The 16577-nt window shown below is 38.4% G+C and overlaps 1 protein-coding gene across 3 annotated transcripts in view; it reads left to right on the plus strand.

Annotated features, from left to right (window-relative positions):
* GCLC (glutamate-cysteine ligase catalytic subunit) overlaps positions 1 to 16331 on the plus strand; it is a 34671-nt gene extending 18340 nt beyond the window's left edge. For 2 of the 3 annotated variants that reach the window (XM_061460615.1, XM_061460617.1), the window contains 13 exons: positions 1424 to 1564; positions 2341 to 2399; positions 2483 to 2619; positions 5840 to 5914; positions 6777 to 6893; positions 7708 to 7846; positions 8389 to 8501; positions 9152 to 9244; positions 9979 to 10083; positions 12193 to 12274; positions 12371 to 12474; positions 12579 to 12699; positions 14723 to 16331. In XM_061460615.1, coding sequence (XP_061316599.1) covers positions 1424 to 1564; positions 2341 to 2399; positions 2483 to 2619; positions 5840 to 5914; positions 6777 to 6893; positions 7708 to 7846; positions 8389 to 8501; positions 9152 to 9244; positions 9979 to 10083; positions 12193 to 12274; positions 12371 to 12474; positions 12579 to 12699; positions 14723 to 14928 — 1492 coding nt within the window. In that variant the 3' untranslated portion in view covers positions 14929 to 16331. The remainder of the gene's footprint in view (positions 1 to 1423; positions 1565 to 2340; positions 2400 to 2482; positions 2620 to 5839; positions 5915 to 6776; positions 6894 to 7707; positions 7847 to 8388; positions 8502 to 9151; positions 9245 to 9978; positions 10084 to 12192; positions 12275 to 12370; positions 12475 to 12578; positions 12700 to 14722) is intronic. The other variant, XM_061460616.1, reaches the window with a different exon arrangement.
* Positions 16332 to 16577: the final 246 nt, after the last annotated feature.

Here is a 16577-nt window from a genome sequence, read left to right on the forward strand (position 1 = left end):
GCCTTTTGCTATCTTGCCACTCAAGTCCTTGTTGGTTCAACTGGAGTTTTGTGGGTTTGGGTTTTTTTTGCTACCTTCTCCCTGCAGCAGTATGTACATATGCCTGTCTGCATCTGTCCATATACATGTGTGTATAATAAAAATAAATCTGTGCATCTGAAATGAGAAACTTGTTAGAGTGCTGATAGAAGAAAGGTAAAGAAGTAGGTTTATTCAAATTAGAGTAACTCAGTTAAAAATGAACAAACCTGAAAATGCTGAAATATTAAAAAAAAAAAAAAAAACTAGTTTAGGAGCTAAACGAGTGTCCCTGGTTTTTAAATTTGTGAGCTCTCACTACTGGGTCAGAATGGTGTTTTCTTTCTTGAGGAGTGATGAAGTTTGCAATGTTGTTATTATGTAAGTGATGAGGTTGGGTGTACATGTTGTAGGACAGCTTGCATACTTAAACCAAGAAGAAGAAAACAATAGTGAAGTACGTGTTGACCATAAATAGTATTTCCAGAAATGTGTGTGTTCCTGGTATTTTGAATAGTTTGACTGTAGTTGTATCAGCTAACCCTTTTTATACATCCAAATACCAGAGCTTCTCAAAATGGCACAAGTCTCACTCTTTATACTGTGCAGCATGGGGAAATTAATATTTCTAAATTAATCTACAACTCTGCCTCCAACTTCTCTAGTGTTCCTTTGTCTTAGCTGTACTGAAAGCCTCCTTATTCTTGTTTCCGACGACTCTCAAACTTACAGCAGAGTTTCCAGAGAGGAAATTAATTATATTCTAATTTATTTGAATATCTCTGCATTTTACACCTAATAGCTTTCTTTTTTCTTTGCTTATTACATTTCTCCCGTGGGATTTTTCAGAGTTCTAAAATCACAAATCTCTGTGAGGCTTGGGATGTATGTATCACTTTGAAACTATTGCTAATTCTTATGAAGTTGGTTAGGTACATCTTTTTAACAGGGGTAGATTGTTGGGATAAATTACTTCAGCAGTCAACATTAGCCTGAACCCTCTAGAATGCAGCTGCATGTCAGTATTAATAACAGGTGCTAACACACAAGAATGCATGTGTACTCTACATAATACTATGGAGTTTCGTGCTTCTGCTATTCTAAAGGTCCATGTTTACACTGTAATGATAATAGAGAAGTGGTTAAAAAAAAAAATAGGGTCTGTTTCATCCACCAGGAAGCTGGTTGTTGGCAAACACAGACCTTGTAAGGGCAATTGTTTTAAGATATCTTTCTGGTAATTCCACACGCATAGGTAGCAGTCTTGAAAAGCACTTCAGAAATATGGTAAATGTAAGTGTTTAAAAAAAAGAAAAGATAAAATCTATTTTCATGCCTTTGTCTTCTGCAGTCCTAATCTCCAGTCATCTGACCATTTTAAAATCACAGTCTGTTTTCATTACAGTTTGGATCTCATTGTTGTGTTACATAGGTTAGGGTGTCCTGGGTTTACAGTGCCGGAATATAAGCCAACGCCCGTAGAAGGAGGAGCTTCCAAATCCCTGTTTTTTCCAGATGAAGCCATCAATAAACATCCTAGATTTAGGTAAGAGTGTTTGGGGAGTAAGAACAAGAAGCTGAATATTTTTCTGTGCCTAAATATCATCAGCATACCTGCAACTTCCTTACATTACTGGAATAGAGAGTTATGTGGCTTGTTGCTGGAGATACCACAAGGACTTGGAGAGAGACGGCTGTGATGACATGTATTTTCTGTCAAAGTGACTTAAACTGTTAAGTTCAAATAACTTTACATAGCAGTTGATGACATTGATTGTACAGTAGTTCATGTTGATTGTGCTACTGTAAAACTGTTTCCAGTTTGAAATCCCACTGCTAACTGCTTCCATCACAGTTAATCCAGCTCTCACTCAGGTATGTCACAGCAACATCTCACTGTACTCATTAATTTGCCCTAGAAACTCTGAAATGGAGCATGGTGTCAAGCTGCTTGTATAGTCTGAGAGGAGTTTTCATTGTAAGGTGAAACTTTGGAGAAAGAAAATCATTATATTTAGAAACTAAGCATACAGTTTTCACTTGCCCTTGTATGCTTCATGTCAGTAGCCTTTCGCTTCTGCCTGTTCTATCAGCATAGTACTGTAAAGTCCATTAAAGTAAGACTGGCTTTACTGAAGAGAAATTCAGCATTGTATCTGTTATGGTCTATCTTAAACTAAGAAAATAAGTGTCCAAAAGTGAAATGCTCAAAATAAATAGAAAGTTGACATTCTGAAACCTTGAGAATTGCCGAGAAACTAAGTGAAAAAACTACATGCAAGAGAAACTTTCAGATATTTCAGCAAACTCCTTTTGTTGTAGTACACTGACCAGAAACATTCGGCACCGAAGAGGGGAAAAGGTTGTAATAAATGTACCAAGTAAGTAAACAGTCTGTTTCTTTTTCAAAATAATTGTTCAGTCTAATGCTCTGGGTTACTGAGTACCTGCATTTTCCGCTCAGTCTTTAAAGATAAGAACACACCATCACCATTTATCGAAACATTTCCTGATGATGATGGAGAAGCAGCAAAGGCAGCTAAGCCAGACTACATATATATGGATGCTATGGGATTTGGAATGGGCAACTGCTGTCTTCAGGTAAAATACGTCAAGGTGTCTTTCCTAAATTCTTCCCCTCCCTTATGTCTGATTCCTCCAGCTTAATTCAACAGATGCATTTTCAGAATGGCAACATAGGGAATAAAACAACAAATTAAATCTTATGCCTAGTAATCTAGTCTTAAAATCAGGTGTGTTGGATTTGCATGGCAAGGATTTGGTAGTGGGAGGTCTACAGTGATGGTTTCTATGAGAAGCTGCTAGAAGTTTCCTCAATGTCCAGTACAGCCAATACCAGATGGCTCCAGGATGGACCCACTGATGGCCATGGCCAAGCCCATCAGGGATGATGTTATAACGTACCTCTGGGATAATGTATTTAAGAAAGGGGAGAAGTTACTGCACCAGGAGCAATTGCAGCTGGAGAGGGGAGTATGTGTCGGAAACAGCTCTGTGGACACCAAGGTCCATGCAGGAAGTGCTCTAGGTGCCAGAGCAGAGATTCCACTGCAGCCACAGTGAGGCAGGCTGTACTCCTGCAGAAGGAGAGCTTTCTCTTTTGTGTCATTTTGTTTTATTTACAAACCACATGAACTCCTGTATAAAACTTCTTAAATACGTTTAGTGATCTGCTAAGAAGTCTCCTCGCTGCTTGTACCGTGAAGCTGCCAAATCCACATGGGTAGCTGTCTTCTGTTATTGTGTGCTGGGAGACATTCTTGGTTGTTTTCTCCCATTTTTTGCATGCCTACTTTGTATTGTTTTCATTCATTTGTCTGAGTTACTGCAGTTTTATAGTGTCCTCTGTTTAAGTTGAAGTGCTGTGCTTTAATCCTTTCAATATCTATTTTAAATGTTTCCCTGCCATAGTAACCTGATACTATGGGCTGATACCTTAGGTAGTAGTGGTATATTTGACTGTTGAGAAAGTCTGTCTGTTGCCACCGTGGTCTTGGAAGCAGAGCTAGAAAGTGGCTAGTGTTAAATCTCTAGGGGATTAAAGGAAATTCTTCAATCTCTTGTTTCACAGCAGTGGCAGAAATAGCTCCATTCAAAGCACTTCCCTTTGAGATTGATAAACTGCGAAAGCTGAATAGATGAATGTTCTTGATAGCTCCTTGAGTATGATTTCTTGTCGCTAAGGGTAAACTAGGGAAAATCTGACGTAGTTCTAGTAGTAAAGCATTTATAATACTGCGTGGTTTTACAAGGTGTTAAGTTTGGTATGGTGTATTTTGTACTATCTTATTTAAAACCAATAAAAGAAACACAGCCTTACTATTCAGAACTTGTTTAAAAATATATTAAAATCCTTTTTAAGGAATAGTGGTTTACTATTCCCCTTCTTGTAATCAGTGACCTAATTTTGTAGTCTTTTTATCATAAAGGGAGAATGAAAACAAGGTTGGCAGGTGTTATAAGCAGCTGCTTGTGTATCAACAAATAGTTCTTGGTAAAGGACTAGAAGAAAATGTGTTCCCTACCTATTTTCTGTAAGGTAGTTTGCAGTATGTGCACTTCCTTTTGCTTTCTTCTCACTATGCACCAAGCTACAACTGTGATATGTTTCCAGGATTAAAAATAATGTCCTTATGAGCTGGGCTGGGACAGCCCACAGCATCTGCCTGCAGCCCTCCTCTAGAGAAGACTGCTGTGCCCTTTTCCTCTGTAATTGGGTGTTTGGCTAGAAACTGGGTTGATTCCCAGATTTAATGTGATTTGATATAAACATAAACAGGAAGGAAAGTTGAATACCACTGTCAGGGGAAGGAGTGTAGGTGTCCTGTTGTTCCGTCCCAAGGCAAGCTTCCCAGTGCTGGAAATCCAAAATTAGTGATGAGAAATCATAGTTAGCTGCTTCTCTGCAAGAGAAATAATCTTGTCTTTTCCAAGTGTGTTTTGTTGGGTTTTCTTTCCTGATAGCTGCTTGAAGGACAGGCACAAATATTATCTCGGCCACCCACCCTTTTGGGATGTTTTAATGAATGTCGGCTGCAGATTTAAAAAGACAAACAAAGCAAACTCAAACAAATCCTATATTCCTCCTACACCACCACCCCACCCCCAAAAGTAATGCACCTCTGAGCCCACCAGTGAACTCAGGAGGTTTTATGGTGTTTGGGTGTTTTGTTGTTGGGTTGGTTTTTTGGGGGGTTTGGAGTTGGTTTTTTTTAAGGCTTACTGGGGGTTAGATTTGGCTTCAGCGGCAGACTGAAAAGAGCCTGCATGTCTTGTGGAACTCTAATTGCAATCCATGGAAAAGGAAAACGTGTGTTTGGCTAGCATTCTTCTGGACAGCAGGCATCGCTTTGTGGTTTAGAGCTGAAGCCTGCGGTATGATATGATGATAGTGGTACAGGGGTACACTCCTTATCTAAGTTACCGTATGATCTAGGATATGTAAACTGAAGGAGAGAGAGGCTTTCAGTTTAGCATCTTTTAACAGTTTTGAGGTGATTGATCCCCTTTTTCATTTTTAAACTGCATGAAGTGTTGGTTTGGGAAGTCTTGGAAGCTAAGTCCTGCCACTAGAAATTCATCTCCTGTTTGATGCTCCTCTGAGCAAATTTCACCAAAAGTTGCAAAGGAGCCATGTTTTGCAGTGGCCCATGTGTGGTAGGGCTTCCACATCATTAATGGCTTCTGCAAATAAATTTTTTTCCATCTTTGCTATGGCCTGGCCTTTCATACATGCAAAACTCTTTTGGGGGGTTTTAATAGAAGTTGCAGTAGACACTAAGACTTATTTTTTGCATTTTTTCCAGATCAAAGGGAGTCTTGAAATGTTCTATAAACCAGGATTAGCTATCACATTAAACAAATACCACATTTACAATAGTTTCTGACTGTTTCTCTAAGTAGGTAGATTCCTGGCTTAGTTCCTGAAGGTGCGTTACTGACCCACATGTATTGTAGATGTTAACTCAGTTTTCTTTGGTTCTGACAAGTGGTTTAGCCTCACAGCCAAAGTGCTGTGGTCTGAAATCTTCTAATAAGCATGGAAAGAAGCTTGTGATAAACACGCTGCTGATAGATGGGGAAAACAGTTTGTCCAAGGATTGGGGGTTTGAAAACAACAACAAAAAAAAAAAACAAAAAAAAAAAACCAAAGCCAACACCCAAACTCAACCAAATGTAAACCCCCTTAAAAGTCCTGGTATTTAAATCGTTCTATTATATCACACATTCTGAATCTAGGAATACCATGCTTGCGCTATGATTGCAGAAATGATGATAGGAGTTGTTGTTCATCCAACAGGTAACATTCCAAGCTTGCAGCATTTCTGAAGCAAGGTATCTCTATGATCAGCTAGCCACGATCTGTCCCATTGTGGTAAGTAATGGACTTCTATTACATCAGCTCTGCATTGTACAAAAGCTGCTACGTGTAAAAAGAAAAAGAAGTCTAGTGTAAAAAACCCCAAACTTGAATGCTGCTCACAAATTTGGTACTCTAGGAGAAGTGTCAGTCTCTTCCTAGGTTGTCACATGAGCAGTGTGGTTTAGTTAATGTCCAAGTGACACTACAAAATGCATTATGTCTGGTTATTCTCTCCTGCCCTCCTTCCCACATGCATGAGACTCTTGCTGAATAGTTCTAGAAATACATTGGGGGCAGTTTTTCATGAAAACAAGACAAACTCACGCCTTAAAACAATTTTTACTCTGTTACAGAGGTTTTCAGCTTAAGTTGTTTAAATTGTTCCCTTTGTAAGAATGTGGTCATAAACAGGTGTTACGAAAATAAAGTACTGGTCTGGGCTCAGTGGTGAGCAGATCGTGCTCCAGGCGAGGTATATTCCAGCACTGTTGCTAAGGTGCTTGGCCAAACAAAAATAAACAAAATGGTTGCCAGGTGAGCTTTTGGAGTTTGGAAGTGTGCAAGCAGAATACTTGCTGATTCATTGTGAAACTGCTTCGGCCTGTATCATCTTCATATTTCTTAAATGCTGATCTGAAGACATAATAAATTTGAACAGTCAAATGCTCTTTGAGTAATACTAACCCTTTATCTAAGCATATTCTGGACATGGCAGTTAAGAGATTTGTGGCTATGTGGCTTTGGCTGTACGTTAAACTGAAGTACATAATTGAATTGCTTCTGGACCACCAAGTTTCCTTTTCTAGTGGGATTATATTTTGCTTTTGGTTCTTTGGCTTGTCCTTTGTTTTCATATCAGGCTGTTTTATTTTAGATGGCGTTAAGTGCTGCATCTCCATTCTACAGAGGCTATGTGTCTGATATTGACTGTCGCTGGGGAGTAATCTCTGCATCTGTAGATGATCGAACGCGAGAAGAAAGGGGGCTAGAGGTAAGTAATGTCAGGCAGCAGATGTCTGACTCTTTTCAGTCAAAGAAGTTAAAACTCCTTTAGTATCAAATGCTGCTTGTGCTCATCAAAATCCCTAACAAGGGAACATGGCAGTCTTCATGGTAAATGTAGGAGATAATATGAACGTTCACCTTGGCTGTACAATTTACATTAGCAAGTATATATTTTTAGTCAGGTATGAAATCTCAGTAGAATTCCACTTACTCCTCTACAGCTTGCTGGAAAGGTCCCCCTGTGATGAAACTTTGCAGCCTGTGCTTGAGCTCAAAAAGCAAAAATTGCTTTGGATTAAATAGCATGTGCTGATGAGTAACCCAGTAATATAAACTAGAACTATGTGAAAAGATCAGTTATCAGAACTTAAGGAGTCTCTCCAAGCAGGAATTGGGACACAAGGCACTTACACAATTGGAGAAAAAAGAATATAATAAAAAACCCTACTTGAAGTATTTTTTGAATTACCAGTTTTAAGAGCATCTCTAGTAATGCTTGCATAGTGAAACTCTGTGTTGATATGTTTTGCAATAGGTATAATAATGCTTTCCACTAGAGAACTCTAGTCGTTGTGTGATGACTGTTTTTTGGCTCAGATACTCACATCTGCAAACAAAACAGTCATAATTCCAGGATTGCTTTCTAGTAAGCCTATTTAATACATGTGCTTTGAATAATTTTAATTGAGGCTGTAGGGTTTTAAATAGGATAATAAATCTCACATAAGTGTCATTAGTGAGCAAAACTTAGGTAACATTGCTAACAAGCTGTTAAAATATTGTATTCTTAAATTATATAGCCACTGAAGAACAACCTTTATAGAATCAGTAAATCCAGATATGATTCCATAGACAGTTATCTATCTGAATGTGGTGAGAAATACAATGACATTGATTTGACAATAGACAAAGATATCTACGAGCATCTAATAAAGGAAGGTAAGTGTTTGCTTCATTATGAGGAGGTTAAGAATTTTGCTTGCAGTGTGTGGGGATATTTTACATTTTTGTTCTTGTTTGTTTCAATCCTTGTGCATCCCTCACAGTGACTCCTACTCAGGAAGTATCTGTGTAGCATGGTCTTGAGAGTTCTTTAAAAAGTATTCGTTTGTAACAGAAACTGTCCCCAGTTCCAGCTTGAGAAGCTCAGCGTTTGAAGCATTAATGTTTTATCTTTGTGGAGAGAGCACAACTGCTTTAGGAAACACGGCACAGAGGTGCATCAGAAAACAGGAAGAATGGCAGCCACACCAGTGTTCAGCTGCCATTTCCAAACAAGAACCTGCTTTGTTTTGGGTTTTTCTTTTTTCCTCTTTAATCATTTCCTTCCTTCCTTCCCGAAGTCATCGTTTAAACTTTAACAGGATGTGGTGGGTTGAGGTAGCATTGCAGAGTTGGATGTTTTCAGTCTTGTAAAACAAATAATTTCCCAGAGCTTGCTTTGCTATGTGTGAATTGTTTGTTTGAATTTTCATTTTTAGGTATTGACCACCTTTTGGCACAGCATATTGCACACTTGTTCATTCGAGACCCATTGACTTTGTTTGAGGAGAAAATACATCTAGATGATGCAAATGAATCCGACCATTTTGAGGTTGTGTCTGATTTAGAGGAATTTAATACATATATACATAAAATGGCTTATTCTTTATAGTACTGCTTAACTGGAGCATAGCTATATTAGCTAAGAAGGTTTCTCCTGGATTTTTCACTTCAACTAGTTCTTTAGCATAGGACTGCAGTTATAATCACTATTTATTTATTTGTTTTATGATTTATTTAGGGAGAAGGTGGTGGCTTATGCTTTAAAACAAAGTATGAAGAGCCCAAACTATAGCTATGTTATTTTCATGGCTTCCTAAAAACTGTTTTGCATTACATTTGTCTATAAATGTCTCTTGCACAGCTTTATGAAATAACTACTATGGTGATATTAGGTATTTTTAGTTTGGGATGCATCAACCCTTAGTTTATTTAATCAAGTCAGCTGAATCTCAGCTCCCTATTATCTTATATGTAATCCTCAAACAAAATAGCATGAGAAAGTGTAATGCATTTGCTCCTAGGTTGGGTAGTTATATTATGGTTTTTAGGAAGTCATGCCACTTAGTTTAGAAGCACTTCTCTAACTCGATTGGCTGTTCCTGGGAAAATATTAGAGCTCTAGTTACCTGCTTTTCCTTTGATTATATTATAGAATGATGCATATCTTGATTCTGACAGATTATTTCATGTGCTTTGCAGAATATTCAGTCTACAAACTGGCAGACAATGAGGTTTAAGCCACCTCCTCCAAATTCAGATATTGGATGGAGAGTGGAATTCAGACCTATGGAGGTAAGAAAGGCATCAGTATGCACAAAAGCACTTTTCCTTTTAAGTGGAGAAGTACCAGGCATCTTGCTATCCAGTCTCAAACCCTTATCACTTATGCAGTGTTTTCTCCCCTCTGAATTGTTGGATGCAAGTGAAATGGACAGCAGTGTTTAATCAGACATGGACTGTGGGAATGTAACTGACAGGGGAATCCACTGCAGCACAGCAAAGCATGCTAATAGATTTTGAGTGATGGGGAAAGGAATTAGGCTTGTATTAATGCAACAGTAAATAAATCCTCATTTAGCTTCCAGGGACTGTATTTCTCCAGTACTTTTCTTGGTACTGAATAATTCCACTGTCATTGTTTCGTTCTTTTTTTTTCACAAGTGTTTTTATTTTATAACTGTCTGTTTCTGAGCGCTCTGAATTTAATCCTTTTAAAGGTGATATCTAAAAGCTATTGTACATTTGTAATTACACAATGAACCTGAAGATGGAGGTTATTAGTCTTTTGAAACCCAAGTGTGTTTTGGTGTAGGATTAATTGTTGATGGATGTGTGTGTGTTGTGCATTTGAAGCCACTGGATGATTCCTGCTTGTCCATCGCCATCTCTACTAGCAGAGTGTATATGAATACAGGTACCAACATGAATGTTCAAGTCAAATTGTTTTAAACTCTCCCAGGTATTTACTTACTGCCATAAGTGTGTTCCCACTAAATTAATATAATCTCTAATCCTTTCATGTCTAGGTCCAGTTAACAGACTTTGAAAACTCTGCATATGTTGTGTTTGTGGTGTTGCTAACCAGAGTGATTCTGTCATACAAACTGGATTTTCTCATTCCTTTGTCCAAGGTAGGTGTGAAAGATCAGATCTGTTAGAGCTAAATGCAAGGTGTTTGCATCAAGTCTGATTTTTATCCTCTGCAAGCTAGGAACTAGTAACACTTGTATACTTACAGAACAGTCAATTTTATTTTTCAATCAGTTTTTATCTGTACCAGTACTTTGAATCAATTTCAGCTCTGCAGTCTTAAACGGATAGTTTACTGCGGTCTCATGGAATTAAGGAATTTCTGTGGTGCCTAACAGTGACTGACTAGTGCAAAAATGTTGAGAAATGCTGTTGTCACAAGACTGCTTTTGAGACTGGGAAAGGGAATGTTTCCACGGGAAAGGGAATGTTTCCACCATTTTACACATGAGAGGGGGAATGCCCTGTGGAGGTCAAAATAAAAACTTTAGGTATTTATTTTAACATGGCTGTTGCCTATGTCTTACTCTTTATTTTGCTTGTATCAGATGGAGAGGGAAAGGAGGAGTTCAGCAATGCTTGGTGTTACAGTATATTTGAGTGAAAGCAAATACTGTTGATTCTGGTCAGAGCTGTGACTTGTGTTTAGGCAGACCGGCCATACAAAATGTGCCTTTTCCTTAATCTTGTCCTCACAATTGTTGAACTGTTTTGTGTGGAACTGTCCTTGCACATCATCTTTCTCAGGCACCTGGCCTGAAAATGTCTTTTAAAATGGATAGCTCTGCAATGTTATATGTAAAATTAGTGCAGAATTGCAGTGAAGAAGGCTTTTAACAGACCAGATACTAGAAAATACTACCAGCACAAAGACATAATATGCTGTGGGTTTTCTTAGTGTTTTTAATTAAAATGGAGAAATACCAAAGTTGTAACGGTAATCGTACTATACAGTTGGTATGATTTCTAAAAGGAGAAATTCTCTTCCTGATGTCAGGGGGTTCAGACTTCATAAACAAAGTAGCAGTTTAGCACTTAGAGTGTATAATTACATTGTTATTTGGAATACCTCAAAAGCACAAATTTTTTAACTAATGAATACTAGATAAGGCTGAAAGAGAGATGAGGTGCTGAAAACATTGAGTTGAGGGGCTGAGGAGGGCATAGAATTGAGCTTGCCAAGCAATTTGGCAGGTAATGCAGCACAGAATTGTGCAACCATTAGTAAGCCTGCCTCTTTCAAGTAAATAATACGGGTTTATGGGGCTAACCTCGCACTAATCTTTGCTGTCGGATTGAGTGTGTTGTACTCCCATCAACTAGGACTGCAGTGCTTTCAAACTTTCAAAACAGCCTGTTGTGTAAGTAGGTTTCATAATATCAAATGAATGAAATCACTTTTGAAAACAAAGGTTTGAAAGGTAAGAAGTGAAGGTTTTGCATGGCCCTTAGTAAAAGGTCAGACAAATAATTCAGTAGATCATGTCCCTTCTTCGGAAAACAATACAGTAAAGCTAATGTCTGAAAGCTGTGTGATGCTGAATCTGTGAGAACATACCAACCAAAGAATTCGGACAAAAATCTTCTATTCAGAAAGACAGAGCAGTGCTTATGCTATTTGCAGAAAATATGAGCAGTGCTTTGTAGTTTGACTTTTTGAGAAGTCTGCAATTTAGAACTTCTTTACTAGCAGTCTAAGTTTGTGTTTGTTTGGGTATGGAAAGATATGATTCCCTTACAAAGTTACTGGAATTCTGTTTCTGTAAGTTTATTTAATACAGTGATGGATCTTCTAAAGACTTCAATGATGTTGTTAATAAAAGCAGCAAACTATGGCTAGGGAAGTGGCGATTTTCTCCTGTACTCATTCAGATTGCATCTAAATATGCCAAGAAGTCTGCCAGGTGGGATGCAATGTGTTAATCACAGCTGTTCTTGTGTTTTCACCCAAACTTAAAATACTAGCATAGCATGTTCTAATGTAACACCATTACCTTTTCTGCTGGAGACCCAATTACACAGAGGCTCATCTCTTTGTGGTTTTGTCCAGGAGCACTGAAGAATGAAATAAAACTTACCTCCACAGCTTAACCTTGTATGACAATATAGTAAAAGTAGATGTTTCAACTAATGAGACCAAAATGGGAGGGTTTGGGAGAACCCTGATTTTCTAAAAATGTCACAAATCTCTGAAATACTTCTTTTGCCAGGTGGATGAAAACATGAAGGTGGCCCAGAAAAGAGATGCTGTCCGGCAGGGAATGTTTTACTTTAGGAAAGATATCTGCAAAGGTATGAAAAGAAGCAATCTGATTAACATTCTTGTGGATGTTAAGTATATCTCTTGCCTTCTAACAATTTCTTCCTTTCCCTTTGTCATTCGTGAAGGTGGAAACACTGTTGTGGATGGATGTAGCTCTGCGCAGAATGGAACAGGCACCAATGCTGAAGAGTACACCTTAATGAGCATTGATACAATTATCAATGGGAAGGTCATAGCCAGTTCTGCCTGGAGCACAACACTTTCCCCTCTGTTCTGCCCTCCCAGAAACCAGATTGAGTATGTTTTGTATGCTGACTCTGTTCTCTTACACAGGAAGGAGTCTTTCCTGGTTTGATCCCAATTTTGAATTCCTATCTTGAGAACATGGAAGTGGATGTGGACACAAGGTGCACCATCCTAAACTACCTGAAGCTAATAAAAAAGAGAGCATCTGGTATGTTTGACACTGTTGGACATTGATTTTCCTGGCATTTTTCTACTTGGATGGTAGTTGGTCTGGTTTATAGTTTTCAGTTGGGTAAACCTGGTGGCAGCTGTGGCTGTCTGGTTTAGTGTTAAATTATAGGAACAAAGGACTGGAGTGTGTTCTCTGGCTTAAATCTGGTCCTGTATAATTCCAATTGTTTTGTGATCCATTTTAGAACTTAAATTAGGAGTAACTGATACAGTTACATTACCTTCTAAGCTGCAATTGTATCTCCAGTCCCAGATTGCTCTTTTCAGCACTTAATGCTGCTTTTGCCAGTATATTTTCCATTTCATAGTAGTTTGCACATACAGTAATCCCATTTGCTGGTCACTTGGATGTTGTAAGAGTATGTGGGACTGGGTCCAATAGCCTAGTGTTACTGGTATGACTCCAAATCATTCATAAGTCTAAATTCTGAGCATGGGACCTTGCCTTTAGCTCTCTGTTAAGAAAGCCCTTCTGTAAGTAGCAAAATTCCTTCAAGGCAGAGCAAACCAGGCTTCTCCCTTCTTCCACATGCTGCAGTGTTTTTGAAGACGGGCAGTATAATGACTCTTTATGCTCCTTTTTAAAATGCAGCAGTATAATAAGTAAAAGTTGCAGGCTAAACTGGAATTCAGAGCAGGGCATGTAGCAAAGTCTGCAGCAGCTTTATACCTTTCTGTGTACACATCCCATGTATGCCTGCCTTGCTGTAAATTTAGCTAGGCAGTTAATTTTACCTCCTAAGTCAGGACTCCCTCCCACACCTCACCTGAATTTTAAACTAAAGTGTTGCATTCCTTTATAATTCTTGAAAATGGCTGTAGAAGATCTTTTTAAAGCTGAGGCAGAAATCAGAACTTTTTTTTGCCTGGTAATTCAGTGCTTCAGCAGTAGTTCAGAATGGTAGTAAGTTTTAATTACTGCATCTAAACTCTGGTGAGCTGAAATGATTTTTAAATGATGCTTCTTAAGAACCAGAATTCCCAGAATAAAAGGCATTAGGTATTGCATTACTGGGCCATGATGTTTCTCGGTTGTGAGTTTTGGGTTATTTCAATTTAATCTCAATCTTAAATCAAATGTTCCTGAACTGCAGCCTGTCTAGCATGAGACGTGTCCACCAAGAGTGACCATTTTTCAGATTTCTCTCTTCACATGGTGAACACAAAGCACTCAGAGTTAACACTGGCACCTTAGCTGCTCTGGCTTTAACCTTCCTCTGATGTAGTTTTATCTGTTTTTCAGTCACATCTTCCTCTGTAGCACAGCTAGGTATTGCTCTCTTGGTCTTTGTTTAAATGCTCTTCACAGTTATTTCAAGATATACCTTCTAGTTCCTACATTGTAAGATAATGTTTCTCTACTCGCTTCTCATCAACATTCATGATTTTGCAAAGGATGGGGAGGGATTGGTCTGTCTGACCACTAGGTGTCTGTGTTGCTGAGAGCTGGGCTGCTCTCCCTTCTTACCTCACAGTTAACAAACCAAGAGCTGGTATAACAGTGCACTTGCCTGGTTTTTGCTAGGATAGCTGCCAGAGGGAGAAAGAATAGTAAGTCAAGGTAGACAGAGCAAAACTAGCAGCTGAGTTGTATGGATCAACTACAAAATCATTTTATACACACATATATATTTATATGTAGCTGTTGTAGGGATGTCTGTTGGTTCATCTAACCCAGCGTGTTAAATGACATATTTAAAACCTCTTGCTATACAATCTGTTGGTAACACCTGTTCCAGTTGCTACTTCTGTCTGCACTGTTTTATTACAACATCTGAAAATTTGAAGATCGCGCCAATGAAGTGAGCTTTAGACTATATCGGCAATAGCTTATTTATGACTCCAGTTTAACCGTATCCAGGAAGAAAATATATATTGGAATGTGTTTGTCATTAAAGCATGGACCATTCATTAATTGTGTACATAATGCAGAGAACTTGAGGTGTCATACTGCTAAATTAGGTGTATAACTGTGAGATTTGACTTCCCCTTGCCCACAGGAGAACTGATGACAGTTGCTCGATGGATGAGGGAGTTTATCGCACAGCATCCAGACTACAAGCAAGACAGCGTGATAACTGATGAAATGAATTACAGCCTTATTTGGAAATGCAACCAAATTGCACAAGGCCAGGCAGAGTGCCCTGAACTATTGGGGATAGGGTTTAGTAAGAAACAAAGCGGAAACAAAACTGGCTCTTTGTAATGAATTGATATTTCTTAAAAGAAAGTTTAAGCCTTTTAGCAAAGCACTAGCAAAGATACTGTGAATCTGGTACAGTTTCATGGTGTGAAGACCAAAACAGGGATACTGCACTATAAAGTGGGCCAATCTGCCTAAATATTCATTAAGGCATCCTAAAATGGGCATATTCTTAAGGTTTATACAATATACATGTAAATAGTAAAATATTTTTATGATTAACATCAATGTATTTTAATAACATTGTATCTAAAGTTATTGTGAATTAGCTTGCAACTTTTTTATGCCTATTCTAGAAAGAAAAATCGTCCTTTGTAAATGTAATGGTACTTGTACATTATATGCATTCCAGTTACTGAATGTTTACTGTAATTTTTTTTAACCTGGAATGTGCTAAGTAATCTACCTTATTGTGTAAGAAAAAGGAAAAAATCATCTGGACCTGTCTGAATTGCAGATACTTCTTCCTTCCATTCGGGTTTTGAAAGTATGTAAGAACACACAAATGCATGTGCATCCCATTTGTTAATCTTTACAGCAGTTTCTCAGTTGCCACAAGACCTGCATCCTTCAACTGTAAAATTCAGAGGAACACATCTGTCTTTATTCGAATAACCTGCAGATGCATTGTTATTTTTTTCCCTGCTGAAGTAAATGTGTACACTATTGCAGGTCAGAAATTTGCCTTATTTAACAAAAAGCCAGTAACAGTGCAGGCATGGTACAGGGAGGAGGAAATGAGAGCTGAACATAAAGCTCTCCTTACAGAGGAGCCAGAGAGCCCTGCTCTGTCCTTCACTGCTCATTCTCCCATGTTGCTGCTGTTCCCACAGGCAACAGTGGTACAGCCCAAAACCAAACATCTGTTCATTCTTCCTGAAAGTTGAGTTTCTCATTTGTCATTCATTATAATAAATACTTCTGTCAGCATGTTTAGGTCCTGTAGGTAGGGACAACTTAATCCCCTCTAGAAAATAGTTACAAAGAAATTACAGCTACTCCTTTGAAGTGGGAGTCGGTGCTGGGAGTGACTGTAAGGTATTTAAAATTTAGCCATTGCAACTGTAAATAAAGCAACCTAACGGGGCCTTTTTGATTTAGCTTCTTAACCGACTTCTAAAAGTGAATTGCATTATGGGTAGATAATGCAAAGCTTTATGCAAGCACACATGAAATACCTAAGGTGTAATGAATTTTTACAAAAAACTAATGGAGAAGCTGCAACGGAGAGATGCACTAAGATGCTTTTATGTACTGACATTAGCCTTTGTTCTGTGCTCACAGGTGTGCTTTAGAGAATAAGAAGAGCGCTGTTTTCCTGCTGTGGTGGATTTGTTTTACTCAAGCTGTAGGCCTGTGCTCATTTAGTTTCTGTAATAAGGAAATAAAAAATAAAATTTGCAGTACGTGTTGGTCACTTGCATGACTTGAGCCCATGTTTTCAGATTGAAAGAAGGAAGAGTGCAGTACCTGGCAAATGCAGCTCATCTTATCTAGACTCACTTCATTCATATTAAAATGGTTTACCACCTCTGCAACATTGCCATTGTAGCATGTGTCTGATTGCATGGCCTTAGCTACTATGCTTGGAAGACCCCTAAAATAGTTGAATGCTTTCCTGCTGTTACTGCATCAGCAAATGTCTTTTTTCC

The sequence above is a fragment of the Pezoporus flaviventris genome, unplaced genomic scaffold (assembly GCF_033815535.1).
Source record: "Pezoporus flaviventris isolate CSIRO_AGI_PZ_B2104156 unplaced genomic scaffold, CSIRO_AGI_Pfla_v1 ptg000031l, whole genome shotgun sequence".
NCBI lineage: Eukaryota > Metazoa > Chordata > Aves > Psittaciformes > Psittacidae > Pezoporus > Pezoporus flaviventris.